The sequence below is a fragment of the Heterodontus francisci genome, chromosome 17 (assembly GCF_036365525.1).
Source record: "Heterodontus francisci isolate sHetFra1 chromosome 17, sHetFra1.hap1, whole genome shotgun sequence".
Taxonomy (NCBI): Eukaryota; Metazoa; Chordata; class Chondrichthyes; order Heterodontiformes; family Heterodontidae; genus Heterodontus; species Heterodontus francisci.
Window position 1 is genome coordinate 40,528,030 of NC_090387.1, and position 16,858 is coordinate 40,544,887.

Below are 16,858 nucleotides of genomic sequence, written 5' to 3' on the forward strand. Positions count from 1 at the left end.
AGACTGGAAATAAGCAAATATAACCCCCTCTATTCAAGAAAGGTGTGGTGGGGGGGGGGGCGGTGGGGGGGTGCAGAAAACAGGTAACTATAGGCCAGTTAGTTTGATGTCCGTCGTGGGGAAGGTGTTAGGATCGATCATTAAGGAGGCTATAGATGAGTACTTGGAAAAATTCAAGGTAATCGGGAATAGTCAGCATGGTTTTGTGAAAGGGAAATTATGTTTAACCAATTTATTGGAGTTCTTTGAAGGAGTAACATGCGCTGTGGACAAAGGGGAACCTGTTCACGTACTTGGATTTCCAGAAGGCATTTGACAAGGTGCCACATGAAAGGTTACTGCGCAATGTAGGAGCTCATGGTGTGGGGGGAAACATATTAACATGGATAAAAGATTGCCTGGCTGGGTCCTTTCCTGAGTGGCAGGATGTGACGAGTGGAGTCCCGCAGGGGTTTGTGCCAGGGCCTCAAGTTTTTACAATTCATATCAATTACTTAGATGAGGGGAGCGATTACATGGTAGCGAAATTTGCAGATGACACAAAGATAGGTAGGAAAGTATGCTGTGAAGAGGACATGAGGTTGCAGACCAATATAGTTAGGTTGAGTGGGCAAAAATCTGGCAGATGGAGTATAATGTGGGAGAGTGTGAAGTTGTTCACTTTGGCAGGAAGAATAAAAAAGCAGAGTATTACTTAAATGGAGAACGACTGCAGAATTCCAAGCTGGAGAGGGATCCAGGTGTTCTAGTGCATGAGTCACAAAAAGTTAGTATGCAGGTACAGCAAGTCATAAAGAAGGCTAATGGAATGCTATCCTTTATTACGAGAGGAATTGAAAATAAAAGTAAGGATGTTATGCTTCAGTTATACAGGACATCGGTGAGACTACATCTAGAATACAGTGTGCAGTTTTGATCTCCTTATTTAAAGGAAGGATGTAAATGCATTGGAGGCGGTTCAGAGGAGGTTTACTAGATTGATACCTGGAATGAGCAGGTTGTCTTATGAGGAAAGATTGGACAGACTGGGTTTATTTTCACTGGAGTTTAGAAGAGTGAGGGGAGACTTGATTGAAGTATATAAGATCCTGAATGGTGGATGTGGAAAGGATGTTTTCTCTTGTGGGTGAGTCCATAACGAGGGGGCACAGTTTTAAAATTAGGGGTCGCCCTTTTAGGGCATAGATGAGAAATGTTTTCTATGAGGGTTGTGCGACTTTGGAACTCTCTGCCTCAGAAGGTGGTGGAGGCGGGATCACTGGATATTTTTAAGGAGGAGGTAGATAGATTCTTGTTCTGCAAGGGAATAAAAAGTTATCTGGGATAGATGGGAGTGTGGAATTCAAGACACAAACATATCAGCCATGATCTTACTGAATGGTGGGGCAGGCTTGAGGGGCTGAATGGCCTACTTCTGCTCCTAATTCATATGTTCGTATGACTCTCACATTTTCCCACATTATAATCCATCCGCTAAATTGTTGACCACTCACTTAACCTATCTACATCCCTTCGCAGACACTTTGTGTCCTCCTCACAACTTGCTTTCCTATCTTTGTATCATCAGCAAATTTGGCTACAATACACTCAATCCCTTCATCCAAGTCATCAATATAAATTGTAAATAGTTGAGGGCCTAGCACTGATTGCTGTGGCATCCACTAGTTACAGTTTGCCAACCTGAAAATGATCTATTTATCCCGACTCTCTGTTTTCAGTTAGTTAAACAGTCCTCTATCCATGCAAATATATCACCCCCAACACTATGAGCTCTTTTCTTGTGCAGTAACCTTTTATGTGGTACCTTATCGAATGCCTTTGGAAATTCAAATACACTACATCTACTGGTTCCCCTTTATCCACCCTGCTTGTTACATCCTCAAAGGACTCTAATAAGTTTGTTAAACATGATTTTCCTTTCACAAAACCATATTGACTCTGGTTGATTGTTTTATGATTTTCTAAATGTTCTGCTACTACTTCTATAATAATGGATTCCAGCATTTTCCCAGTAACAGATGTTAGGTTAACTGGCCTATAATTTCCCACTTTCTGTCTCCTTCCTGTCATGCAGGCCCCCACCTGCCAAGCATGAGGCACATTAATCTCACTACATGGACATTAAATTTCAAATTGTTGCCAGGAAGAATAGAAGGCCTGTGACAAGGGGTTGCCAGGCCCCTGGTTGGAAAGACATTTTTGCAAAATAACAGACATTGTTTGGAACAAAGGAGCTATCCCCTGCTCCAATACAATCCACAAACAGATGTGGTCAAATCAGTTTATCACATGACTAACCTGCTTGGCAGTCTGGGTTTTTTTCGGGAATTGTACAGTTTGAATTGAGTGTCTGCAGAAAGCTGTTTGCTCCTGGATTGAAAAGACCTTCCCTGGCTGGCTCACTAAAGCCTCTCCTGTCTGTTCCCATCTCTTTCTCACTGAACTCGAAAACCCACTGAAGACACATGAACCCCAAGAGAGAAAAGTCTCCTACAGTGAACAAGGTTTAAGAAGAATACTGGGCCCCAATGAAAAGCAAGAACCGTAACAACAAATCTTTTTCACATTATTTTTCTGCTGCTCTTTTCTGTCTCTATTTGCATGCGTGTATCGTGTATGCATGTTAGCGTGGGCGTGTTGTGTATCCATAGACGTCAACCGAATTAGAGTTTAAGTTTAATAAATTTCAATCTTTCTTCTTTAAACCTAAGAAAACCTGTGTGTGTGTGTGCTGGTTTCTTTGCCTTATAATTGGAAAGCGGTGAACAAGGATTCAGCAAGGGGGAACTAAAAACACGGTGTGTTTAAAAATTAAACACTGCTACAGCAAGATCAGCTGAAGGCTGAAAGGGAACCCTAGACCTCTTTCTCACCTTGTCATAACACTCCCTTGAATAGTGGTGTTACATTTGTGCTTTTCCCAATCTGCTGGAACCTTTCCAGAATCTAGGAAATTTTGGAAGATTACAACCAATGTATCTACTATCTCTACAGCCATTTCTTTTAAAATTCTAGAATGCAGGCCATCAGGTCCAAGGGACTTGTCAGCCTTTAGTCCCATTAGTTTTCTTAGTACTTTTTCTCTAGTGATATTGATTGTTTTAAGTTCCTCCCTTTTACCCCTTGATTTTTTACTATTCTTGGGATATTTTTTGTCTTCTTCCGTGAAGAAAGATGCAAAATATTTCCTCAAAGTCTCTGCCATTTCCTTGTTTCCCATTATTAATTCCTGAGTCTCATTCTCTAGGGGACCAACATTTACTTTAGCTACTCTCTTTCTGTTTTAATATTTCTTGCTAGTTTACTCTCATATTCTAATCCCTCTTTTTTTTTATAGTCATCTGTTGCTGGTTTCTAAAATTTTCCCAATCTTCTGGTCCACCATTCATCTTTGCAGCATTGTACACCTTTTCTTTCAATTTGATACCATCCTTAACTTCCTTAGTTAGCCACGGATGGTGCATCCTTCTTGTAGAGTCTTTTTTTCTTAATGGTATATACATAGAAACATAGAAAATAGGAGCAGGAGTAGGCCATTCGGCCCTTCGAGCCTGCTCCATCATTCATTATGATCATGGCTGACCATCCAACTCAGTAACCTGTTCCCACTTTCTCCCCATATCCTTTGATCCCTTTCGCCCCAAGAGCTATATCTAACTCCTTCTTGAAAACATACAATGTTTTGGCCTCAACTGCTTTCTGTGGTCGTGAACGCCACAGGCTCACCACTCTCTGGGTGAAGTAATTTCTCCTCATCTCAGTCCTGAAAGGTTTACCCCGCATCCTTAGACTATGACCCCTGGTTCTGGACTCCCCCACCATTGGGAACATCCTTCCTGCATCTACCCTGTCAAGTCCTGTTAGAATTTTATAAGTTTCTATGAGATCCCCCCTCACTCTTCTGAACTCCAGCGAATATAATCCTAACCGACTCAATCTCTTCTCATATGTCAGTCCCGCCATCCCAAGAAGCAGTCTGGTAAACCTTTGCTGCACTCCCTCAATAGCAAGAACATCCTTCCTCAGATAAGGAGATCAAAACTGCACACAATATTCCAGATGTGGCCTCACCAAGGCCCTGTATAATTGCAGCAAGACATCCCTGCTCCTGTACTCGAATCCTCTCGCTATGAAGGCCTTTTTTACCGCCTGTTGCACCTGCATGCTTCACTTCAGCGACTGGTGTACGAGAACACCCAGATCTCGTTGCATATTCCCCTCTCTCAGTTTATAGCCGTTCAGATAATAATCTGCCTTACTGTTTTTGCTACCAAAGTGGATAACGTCACATTTATCCACATTATACTGCATCTGCCATGCATCTGCCCACTCACTTAACTTGTCTAAATCACCCTGAAGCCTCTCTGCATCCTCCTCACAACTCAGCCTCTCACCCAGTTTTGTGTCACCTGCAAATTTGGAGATATTATATTTAGTTCCCTCATCTAAATCATTAATATATATTGTGAATAACTAGGGTCCTAGCACCGATCCCTGCGGTACCCCACTAGTCACTGCCTGCCATTCGGAAAAAGACCTGTTTATTCCTACCTTTATACCTTTGTTGAGAGTTATTAAATATCTTCTTATATGTCTGCCACTGCTTATCTACCGTGTTACCTTTTAATCTATTTTCCCAGTCCACTGTAGCCAACTCTCTCTTCATACCTTTGTAATTGCCTTTATTTAAGTTTAAGACACTGGTTTCAGACCCAAGTTTCTCATCCTCAAACTTAATGTGAAATTCTATCATGTTATGAGCCCTGTTGCCGAGAGAATCCTTTACTACGAGATCATTAGTTAATCTTGTCTCATTACACATTACCAGGTCTAAAATAGCCTGCTCCCAGGTTGGTTGCAGAATGTATTGTTCTAAGAAACTATTCGGAATACACTCTATGTACTCATCCTCAAGGCTATCTTTACAAATTTGATTTGCCTCATTGATATGAAGATTAAAATTGCCCATGATTATTGCAGTACCTTTCTTACAAGCCCACCTTATTTCTTGATTTATGCTCTGTCCTACAGTGTGGTTACTGTTAGCTGGTCAGTGACTTCTTTCCCTTGCTATTTCTTATTCCACCCAAACTGATTCTACATCTCAATCTTCCAAGCCAACATCATTTCTCACTACTGTACTGATCCCATCCTCTATTAACAGAACTACTCCACCTCCTTTTCCTTTCTTCCTATCCTTCCAAAATGTCAAATACCCTTGAATATTCAGTTTCCAACCTTGATCACTCTGCAGCCACATCTCTGTAATGGCTATCATATCAAACCCATTTATTTCTATTTCTGCTATCAATTCATCCATCCTGTTACAAATTCTGCTTGCATTCAGATAAAGAGTCTTTAATTCTGTCTTTTTACCATTTTTCTATAGTCTGACACTATTTGCTGGTGTACTTTTATGTTTGTATGCTCTGTCCCTACACTCTGGTTTTCATTACCAATATCACTACCCTGCACTATTGCCTTGTCCTTTCCAAATCTCCCCTCACATGAACCCTCCTCCCCACTATTTAAAGTTCTCAACATCATCCACTCATCACCAAGTGCTACTCATTCTCTCTTTTGCTGATCATTTAATTCTACATTTGTCAGCTTTTTTCAGATTGCACATTCTCAGTGCATACAATGCCCACTCATTTTGCAGTAAAATAGGTATCTCACTACATCTTGATCTCCACGCTTTTGATGGGAATATTAAAATCTTCCTTCTTTCACTTGTTTGAAAGACAAATTTCTCTGCACTTCTTGGATTTTAGCCCTTCGTGTTGACTTCTTTAAAAAAAAACTGCAAAAGATCAGCACACTGGCACCATGATCATAACTGACTGTATATTGTCAAAGCTATTAAATCTGCACTTGCATCATCAACAAGTTATGCAAGGGGATAACTGAACTACTGGATGGTGAGAATCTACCAAATACAATTTATTTGGATTTTCAGGAAACCAGATGTGTGGACTTTAACTCAATGAATCTTAATCTTTAATGGCAAATTAGCTATCTAAATAGATAACTGACTTGGCAATAGGAAGAACAAAACACTGATAAAGGGTAAGGGGGCAATGCCTGTTTGGAGTGTTAAGTATTTCAGAGGAAACTGCCTCTTGTAACATGCAATATGAAATTTGCTAATGATAGCAATCTATGCACCAAACAGTCTAGAGTCTGGACAGAGTTGTGATGATTAACTGCTAATTTGAACTGTCCCATTAAAGCACAGCTCAAGTATTGTGTGTATAAATCTAGGCAATGTAGCCACTAGCAAATTCTGAGATCAATTACTTGTAAACTTCAGGCTCCAGACCATAACCCCAGCCTTGGAGCTCTGAACCAGAAGATCCCAGCCATTGCCTAGAATCACAAGCTGATCTACCATCATAAGGTGAAATTATTCTTAATGTGTTAGTTATCAAGTAGGACTTGATAGATATTATTTAAAGCTACTAACTGAAATCTAACAAATCATGTCAATTTTTTTTTTTGAAAGGTGCCTTTTAGCAGACAAGACTGAACAAATGATACTTACATGACCATTTGCGGTATCAAGCAGGTCTCTCAAACGACAGCCTCTGCTGTGCCTTCTTTCATAACAAATACTGTCCTCCAGGATAATGTAGTCTGTTCCATACAATCTGAGGATACTGTACACCTCTTCAGGGGAACGCCTGGAGTAAATCTGATAGATCTGCAGAGGAGGACAGCACAAGCAGTGTCAACGCAACAGAAACTTAAAGCACAGAATGACTAAAGGCCACTTGGTTCCTTCTAACTAACTGCACTCAGCACATACCATCTGGGATTCTTCTCTCCTATTTAATCTGCTGACAGGCCTGAATGGCTACAAATGGAAGTTTCAAAAAATTAAATTCAAATTCCCAAATAACTATTAAAGATGATTCCAGAACACTAATCGTACATTCCTACCTGAATACTTAAACCTGCATAAGATAATCCCCTTTTCTCTTCTGCAAACCATCTTCTTAAACCCCTCGGCCCTGGCTCCTGCAGCCTCACCTCCAACAACTGCAAGGAGCTCATGGACTTATTCATCACTAAGATTGAGAACATCTGATCAGTTACCTTACCACTTTCCTCACTTCATCTAGCCCATCTGACCAACCTCTCTCTAAGGTTTCTGCCCTGCCCCAGTCCTGAACTTGCATCTTTCTCTAGTTTCTCTTCTATCATGTCTCATGCCCTCTCCAAGCTCATCTTGTCCATGAGATCCACCTGCTCCTCCCTAGAACCTATTTCCACAAAACTGCTGACCACCCAATATCTTTCTCTCCTTAAAATCTGTTGTCATCATCCCTCTCATCAATAAAACAACCCTTGACTCCTCCGTCTTTGCAAATTACCACCATCTCCAACCTCCCTTTCCTCTCCAAGGTCCTGGAATGTGTTACTACTTCCCAAATCCGTGCTCATCTTTCCTGGAACTCCATGTTTGAATCCTTCCAAACAGATTTTCACCCCTGCTGCAGTATTTAAATGGCTCTTACCAAAGTCACAAATTACATCCTATGTAACTGCGACAAAGGTAAACTATCCTTTTCATCCTTCTCGACCTTTAATACCATAGACCATGCCATCGTCCTCCACCTTCTCTCCACCAGAGTCCAGCTGGGTAGGACCACACTTGCTTGGTTCCATTCTTATCTATTCAGTCATAGCCAGAGAATCACCTGCAATGGCTTCTCTTCCCACTCCCGCACTGTTATCTCTGGTGCCCCTAAGGATCTATGCTTTGCCAGCTTCCTATTTCACATCAACATGCTGCCTTTTGGTGTCATCATCCAAAAATACAGCGTCAGTTTCTACATGCATGCTCATGATACTCAGCTATACGTCTACGTCATCTCCCTCAACCCCTCCACTGTCTCTGAATTTTCAGACTACTTATCTGACATCCAGTACTGGACGAGCAAAACTTTCCTCCAATGAAATATCGGGAAGACTGAAGCCATTATCTTCGGTCCCCGCTACAAACTACATTCCTCTTCCTGGCAACTGTCTGAGGCTGAACCTGACCGTTCGCAAGCTTGGGGTCATATTTGATTCCAGGATGAGCTTCCATCATATATATCCATGCCACCACTAAGACTGCCTACTTCCACCTCTATATTATCATCTGACTCTGCCCCTGCCTCAACTCATCTGCTGCTGATACCCACAACCATGCTTTATTTACCTCGAGACTGGAGTATTCTGTCGCCTCCCATGTTCTACCCTCCATTAACTTGAGCTTACCCAAAGCTCTGCTGCCTGTATCCTAACTTTTGCCAAGTTACATTCACCCATCACTCCTGTGCTCACTGAACTAAGCAATGCCTTGATTTAAAATTCTTATCCCGGTTTTCAAATCCCTCCATGGCCTTGTCCCTCCCTATCTCTGTAGTCTCCTCCAGCTCCCAACCCCCCGAAATATTTGCTCTTCTGCAAATGCTGTTCTTTCAAGGTACAGCACACAAAGAGGCTTACAATATTTCAGAATTGACAACAATGAGTTATATAGGGGAGATAACATATTCTTGCTTAAAATTGAACAACTTTGAGGTGCACTGCCTTTAATATCTTATATGCCTTATTAATAATGCTTTAATTGACCAGATACTTTCAGTGAGGAACCATATGCAAATCTTTTTCATTTTCCTTTGCCAAAGTACACATCACCCACATGTACAAATGTTTCATATTTCCTTACATTTAACCACAGTACATTCCATCTGTTATTCTTTAGGCCATCCGCTTAATTTGTCTCGAAAGCTGTCAATCTGTTCAACATTAGTGATCTAGCTACACAGCTTAGCATCAAAAAGCCACATTACTAGAAGTACTCTCCTCCATATATCAATTGCTTATCAATCATGTAATCAGTAAGTGTTACAGCACAGACCTTTGCAGACTATCAACAGACATTATCTGTTAGGCCTCTTATCATCACCTGCTTTCTATTGCCAATACAATTTCTAGACTAGCTAGTTTATTTATCATTTATTCCATGTACTTTTTCACTCAAAGCCCAGATGCAAAACTTTATCAAATACCTTTTGGAAATCCAAGTAACTTACCTTTACTGGGCATTCCTCATCCCAGTTTAGTCACCAGACATATTTAATTTAGTGATGTCAAATGCTACTTTGGAAAAAATTCTATTAAGCCCCCTTTGGGGGAAATTTTAAACATACACTCAAAATGGGCATAAAGTCAGTGTTGCATCTGCTGCATCCAATCAAACCCTTAAGCAGGAGGCCGGAATCAGTTTCAGATATGGACCTCATTAGAATACAGTTAGCAAGCTGCCCTGTGCCTAATGAATGTTTGCATGCAGCTTTCAAACCAGGGGGCTGAAAATCTGGTGGCTCCATTTGCAAGTTGAGCCAGGCACTAAAAAGAGATGGGAGGTACATTATGGGGAGAGGCCTTAACCAGCAATTGGCAGCAAGCCACTGTATTGCTGTTGCTGCTCTTCCTGGCCCAATAAAAACTTCCCCTCAAAAATATTCCAAGCTGTTTTATAGTGGTTCCTTTCAGGACCACTGGTTAGGTCACTCACTGCCTGGTGCAAATGAGCACCACTCAGCCTATATGGACTTGGACATTTCAAAAGGAGTCCTAAACTGTTGTAGGACATCGATTTGCATATGCATGCATTTTCAATGGGTAGCAATGCTGGGTGTCCATTTACAGGGTATCATGATGCGCTGTTCAAGGGAAGCCTTTGCCTTCCTGCCATTTCCAAATGGTGTACTCCTTGTAAACAGGACATGCAGCAGTTGAAAGTCATCCTCACTGTCTCAAATTACTTACACTAGTGACAGATCTGTAACCACTACTACTTCATCGGATTACTATAAAGTGTAAAATGCCCATTCTTGATAATAGGAAGGGCAAAAGCTAGACTTGCAACTGCTGTGTTTTTCATAGTTCAAATGGGCATTGTTAGAAAATTTCACAAGTCCATACACCATTACTAAAAATGTGCTGACAACTCTGTTTAAAAGACTGTTCTCCCCTCATCTATTAGGTGATATTCTCACTTTTGTATGACATTTTTTGGCTTCAAGGACATTCACTTGTTAATTCAATCTGCATTTTTCTCTTGAGCAGCTCCTGTGACCTAAGTTACAGGCAGTAATCATTCACAAATCAGGCATCTCTCAGTTTGCCACAGGTAGGTTTGATACACAGGCTCCCAATGTTGCTGTTCCAGTAAACACATAGGCTCACCCATTACCTAAATCAGTTTTGAGTACAGCAGAAGCCAAAAAATGGATCTGAAATAAGGAAACAGACCCTGCTCCAGGAATTAACCCTCCATTGTTACAAGGATGCAATCTGATCTATTGTCTGCTGGCGATGCATACCTGTTTTGTTCTTTCTCTTAACTTTTTATCTTCATAATGAGGGTGATTAGTTATGGTTCTCCCAGTACACAGCTTGACCCCTGCTAATAACTGCATACTTCCAGCAAACACTGCATTTTTAGAAGTTTTTAATCTGTGGGGAGAGAAAGGAAAACAAATTAATAATATATTAAACACTGATACACAGGTTGCTTTATAGGTCAATATGTTTGTTAGCATAATTAAAAAAAGAGAAACATTAATTAAGTCAAACTCTTCTAACAAACTGGCAGCAAGAAACATCTGCAGTATTTTGCTTTTATTTAAGCAAGAAACACCTCCCTGATACCACTAAAAGTGCCATTATCAAAACTCAAACTTCAAAAATTGGAAGCATAATAGGAAATGCAATACTCAGGAGTTTCTAATGATGAGGTTGCCTGTATATTGGAACATCAGTGTACTTTGTATCTGATAAATTGGCACCAACTGGAGACGGTGAAACTGAGCAATAGACAATTCAGAAATGTCACTACGGAGAAAGAACGCACGTACATTATTTTAGGTATAATAGATATTAAAAGGCAAAGGAATTGCTCTAGGAGGATGAAAGAATAAAACTAACGGGACGATGCCCAAGAATTTGCTGCAATTATGTTATTGGTGACGATCGCCATACGCAAGACTGTTGGTTGCCCCAATCCTCCATAATTATCCCTAATTTGCTCATGCCTCTCTCAGTATTCAGATGTTTAAATTCATCCCCTCTAGTTACTGACAACAGTGAAAACAGTTTCTCCTTATTTATCTATCAAATCCTCCTATAACTTTGAACACCTCTATCAGATCTCAATCTTTGTCTAAGCAATGAGTCACAGTTTTTCTAGTTGCACCTGATAACTGGGTCAGTGGTAGCAATCCCACCTGAGTCAGAAGGAGCTGGTTCATACTCAGCAGTAGTCATTTCCAGCGAGTGGAGACCGAGTCTCTGGCTCTGAATTTTGGGTTGACATCCAGAGGTATGTTCGCATTGAGTGGGTGTTGATGGCCCTCCATCATCATATGGATTGTGCGAGCCTGTAGAACCCACCTGCCCTATAGGAGTAACCATCCTATAGGCTGATACAATGAGGCTTATGGCCATTGAAACACATTCATATTGTGGCCCGTCAGACTGCAAATTACTTTATGCTATTCTCCAAGAGCAGAGTATAATGATAAGAAAACAACCTGATAAGTAAAGCTTCTTATCCCTTGTATCATCTTAGTAAATTTCTTTTATATCCTGTCTCTAAAGTGATGAGATATTTAAGCATGCCATCCAAAACAAGACGTAACATTGTAACAATGGCATAACCAATGATTTGTAGAGGTTTAGCATTACCTCTTTAATTTGTACTCTATGCCCCTATTTATACAACTTAGTGTCCCATGTTGCTTTTTTTAAATTTGTCTTCCCACTTTTGAAGATTTGTGTATCTGAACCTCCAAGTTGCTTAATGTATATTTCCTTTCCTTATTCTTCCTTCTAAAATATATCACTTCAAATTAATTTTTTTCTGATATCTATTTTCCCATTCTACTAACATTTCTATGTTCTCTTGCAGTTGCTTGCAGCCCACTTCGTAGCTAATCACGCTCTCTATTTTTGTGTTTCCGCAAATTTTGAAATTGTGTCCCTATCGAGAAGAGCATGGTCCCAACACGGACTGCTTAGGGATATCAATTTTTTACAATTCTCTTGTCCAATAAACTTGATTCTCTTTTTCTGTCTTTATCCAACTTCATCTCCATTGCTGTCATGTTCCCTTTAATACAATGCATCTTCATTTTACCGACAAGCCTGCTAACTGGCATCTCAACAAACATCTGTGAAAACTCATATACACAACGATCATTGTTTTTCCGAATAAAGTTGTCAGAGGCAAGTTGTGTTTTACAAATTGGTGCTAGCTGTTCTTAATAAACCCATATCTTTCCAATTGAGTACTAGTTTTATACTCTTGAAGCTTACCCAGTACTAATTTTAGGCTGACAGAGTAACCTGTTTATCCATTTCTCCCTCTTTGTAGATTCTTTATCAGCAACCCTCCAGTCTTCCAACACTGGCCAGAAATTTACAATGGGCGGCAGGCCCCGCCTACCTGCCGAAAAGTCAATGGCGAGCCCGTCTCTGCCGGACCTGGGGAGCCACGCTGGGATTTTTTTGCTCCCCAGACCCTAAATTGGCCTTGGGGGGGGGGATTTCCATCTCGTTGAGGTAGGAAGTCCTGCCTAATGGAGCTGCCGGCCAATCAGCGGGCCGGCACCTCTTAGTCCTAGCAGTGCCACTGGGTGCGGTGACCACTTCTGGGACCGCACCCAGCCAACAGAAGCAAAAGGGACGATGGCCCCAGAACCAAGGTAAGTTTTTGCAGCCTCACCGGGGACAAACTGGCCGTGCCCCGGTGAGGCAAATGGGGTGGGGGGGGGGGGGGGGTCGGTTGGGGGGCGGGGGTAGGGGGGAATGTGTAGTGGGGGCAGGTGGGCTGTGGGGGGGACCCTCTGTGGGGCACAGGGTGCCCTATCATGAAGGCAACCCCACCCCCCCAAGCCTGCAAGACATCCTGGCAGCATTCTAGGGGCCTTTGCTGCTGGCTGCCGCTGGTAAAATACAATTAAGTGGCAGTTAATGGGCCACTTAAGGGCCTTAATTGGCCTGAAGCGGGCAGGCCGTTCCTCACCGCCTTCGCCTCGCATAAAATTGCAGCGGGAAGGCATCAGGAATAGTACCCCCTGCCTCCCACTCAACTTTACAGCCCCCACCCCCCCGCCATCAGACAGCTCGCGTAGGGGGCCGTAAAAATCCAGCCACTATTTCTAAATCCTACCAAAAGTCTGCAAACCCAACTGCTGAAAATCACTATTTCTGATAACAAACATACTCCATTCACACTCCTGCACAAAAATTTGCAGATTTTTCTAAAGTTGTACTGGAACACACCACACACTGCTGGATACAGCTTCTGCCAGCGCCCTAGACAGTATTTCATGGACTGTTGTCTTAATCTGGAAAACTCAAACCAATAAACTTAAGAACTAACTTAAAAGCAAAAATGACTTGTTTCAATTTGTTATGGATAAGAAATTTAGCACAATTTTAAAGTTAAAAATTCAAATGCCATTTTGAAAGTAGAAAATTATTTAACTTACTTGATCCAGTTCATTAATTCAACTGTATCAGGGTCATAAAATTCCCTCAGATCTGACAGTTCAGCCATTATCTTTGGCCAGAACTAGAAGAACAAGAGACCAAATGTTGAACAAATATAATGTTTCTGTTCACATTTCCCACCTTACTAGCCTGAGAGCAAGTACCCTCCAGCTAAAGGATAGTAGATACGGTAACCAAGGATAAATCCGCCACCTTTGGGAATGTTGCTATCTGACGAGAGAGAGGGGTTAATTGAGGACTGAAGCTTGATCAAGGTGAAACAAACCACTGCAAATGGATTCATACACACTGCCTCCACTGGCTGCTGTACCAATGACCTAGCGGTCATTTACTGGGAAAAGTCTAAGTATAAATGTCAGTTCAGATGAGTCAGGATTTCATTTGTATGCACTACATTGGTAACATATAGTGCCTTTTTAATGGGTATGAATTTTTTAAGTACTTTTACCACAGATACACAATTAAGAAAATCCCACCTAATGCAAGGCAATATATCAAATTTAATTCGGAAAATGCAGTGTTATAAACTTGTAGTAGATAATTCATCACTTGTGAATACCCTTACAATTTACTTTGATAAAACAGACCTAAAATTGCAGATGAACGAATCAACATTTACAATAGACAGAATGTGGGTGTCAGCTGCATAATTACTCATTAAAACAATTATAACCATAATGTACTCTACAAGCCTTTATAATAACAAAAAGGGGAACTCTGGTTTATTAAGAAACTCTACACACAAAGGATAAAGAGCATAAAATTGCATGTTCAAACAGAGTGATCTATATTGTTATGGACAGGTGGGAAATGATAGGGAGGGTTTCCTCTTTTCACCTCCAAACTGACCAAAGACAGTGTGTTTTATTAGAATTGTGTTTTAACTCTTGAGCATTTTAATGGTCAATAGACAAATGACGCTTTATCTTATAGGTTTAAAGAAAGGTAAATGTTTATTAAACAGCAGCTGAAAATATTCACAACCTCACTCTCTCTCTCACACACACATGCACACACAAGAAAAGATAGAGATTAAAATACAGCATGCATTTAGGTCTGATGCTTTAAAAAAAGAGTTTGTTGTGATACGTTGTTTGTTTCCCTGGGAGGGAGATTTAAAAATGGTGCTGGTCTGTTTTCCTTTTTCCTCGTTCGCTGATGTCAAACTTTGGAAAGTTTCAGGTGGACAGATGCTTTGTAGCAGACGTCTATGGTTAAATCTCAGTCATGGTTCAATGGCAAAAATACCCTGTTACAATTTCTCAGGTAGAGAGTTTCAAGGTCACCTTTCGTCTCTGCCTCAAGATATTTTCAAGATGGTATTCTGGCAGGGTCCTCTTTCTTGCTGGGATGGATCTCTCTTCCTTTTGGCTTCTGGCTTTCTGCACAGAGACTTAGCTTCTGCCAGGTGACCCAAGTTTCTCTCCTGTTATTTTATAAATGGTGTTTGATGGTGTGGCCATTGTTAGACAATGGGTTTGGATGTTGCTCATCTCTATGCCATCTTGATAAAGTGATGCTTTTTTCACTCCCAATATCCTGAGTTTGAGTCTGGAGTCTCCATGTCTGCAAAGTTATTGTTAGCCCAACTAGTTGAAGAGAGGTAGCTATTAACATTGAATGGGCCATTTACATCTCTAATGCTTTCTTCAACACTTGACCAGAAATGATGATTTGTTCCGGGTTCCAGCAGTTACCGTGTGTATTCGCAGTACAGGAGAGGTCACCTGACCTCTTATTCCCTCTTGTTTTGCAGCAAAACGTGTTATTTTGAGTTCAATTCGTCAGTTCATTTTATACTTCATAATTTTTCCTTCTGTCAGCATGACAATATATAAATTTTGTACTCTAACATAGATGAGGCATCAATTATGTAATTTATTTTCCCATTAACTAAAATTAGAAATTAAACACTGACATATATTCTAATTCATTTCAGAACTAGTATTGGGCAGAAAAAATACACTGTCCCTACAGTCATGCACAGAATGGATCAGGAGTAGAATATTGCATTTGACAACAAACCATTAACACAGGTTTGGAACAGTTACTTTGCTTGTTAAGCTCTACACCTGAAACAGCATCTCTTCTGTTTGACACCATAAAATATTCCCCTGAAAACACTCATTGCAACCAGCAACCAACAGCTGATAAATGCACCTCATAAAACTTAAATCACATGCAATAACTGAAAGTAGTGTTCACTTAACTTTGTCTGCAGAGTAGCTCAAATAAAATCCCTTTTATCAGATGAGACAAAGAGATGATAAAATGCAGGGCCACCCAATATACTCTTCATGTGATCTCTTTTCACAGACACTGACACCTGAACAAACAGACTACAGCTCATGATATTCTGTTGTCTTCTGCCTTCTACCCACTTAAATTGGTTTTCTGACACAGTAAAATGCAAAACCATTCAATATGGTGTCATGCTTACGAAAAATCTGTTGATTAAAAAAAACTGAAGAGACTCAAACTGAAGAGTTATAATAAGTGACTTTACCTTTTTTAACAATGGACAATGCTGCTAAAGATGGCCTCATGTACATTCGAACATTGCCACACTGTCTGTTTAGAACAAAGGATACTTAACCAGGTTGAGAGGTGTCAATTACACCCCTCCTGAAACATGCCAGAATTGAATGGGTTCTAGTGAAACAAAGAAGGTATGAAGTGGAAACGACATAACCGATAATTCTCATCCTGGCCCACTGTGTGATCACCATGGGGGACAGACCAAAGCATCTCCTACCAGAATCTGATGTGATAAAACTTTTTACCTTAAAAAGGCAGCCTTCGAGGCAGAGAGAGAGAGAGACCCAGAAAGAAGCATCAACAAAAGTTTGTCTAGTTAAGAGCTCGGAAAAAACCCAACAAGGCAAGAAGGAGGGCGCCCTGCTGTGAACTCTACATTTTCACCTTGCGCAGCAGTGAATTGGAAGTGATCCTCTGTCTTCAAACTGAACTTTCAACCAACAGAGAAACCTACAAATACCTCAGACCATCAACCAATGAGAATTTGACTTCCGAGAGAGTTCAACAGGTTAACCGTGAACCCCGAAACCCTACCTCACTTGAAAACCACTTACCCCCTTTCCTCTCTATCTGCCTTTTGTGCGTATGTGTGTGTGAGTGAATGCGTGAGTGGATACAATTGCTACAATTTCGGGATAAGGCATATTGCTCATTAAATAATTAATCTTTGGTTTTAAACCTATAAGAAAACCTACCGCTGTCTGTCTATTTGACAAATAAACAATATAAGGTTAAACCCTAA

General features: G+C 40.8%; 1 protein-coding gene across 9 annotated transcripts in view; it reads right to left on the reverse strand.

Moving 5' to 3' along the window:
- The window catches only part of dpy19l3 (dpy-19 like C-mannosyltransferase 3), a 120,183-nt gene that overhangs the window by 3,772 nt on the left and 99,553 nt on the right, over positions 1 to 16,858 (reverse strand). For all 9 annotated transcript variants that reach the window (XM_068049328.1, XM_068049325.1, XM_068049324.1 and 6 more), the window contains 3 exons: positions 13,557 to 13,639; positions 10,386 to 10,518; positions 6,545 to 6,703 (listed from right to left, as the gene is read on the reverse strand). In XM_068049328.1, the coding sequence (XP_067905429.1) occupies positions 6,545 to 6,703; positions 10,386 to 10,518; positions 13,557 to 13,639 (375 nt within the window). The remainder of the gene's footprint in view (positions 1 to 6,544; positions 6,704 to 10,385; positions 10,519 to 13,556; positions 13,640 to 16,858) is intronic.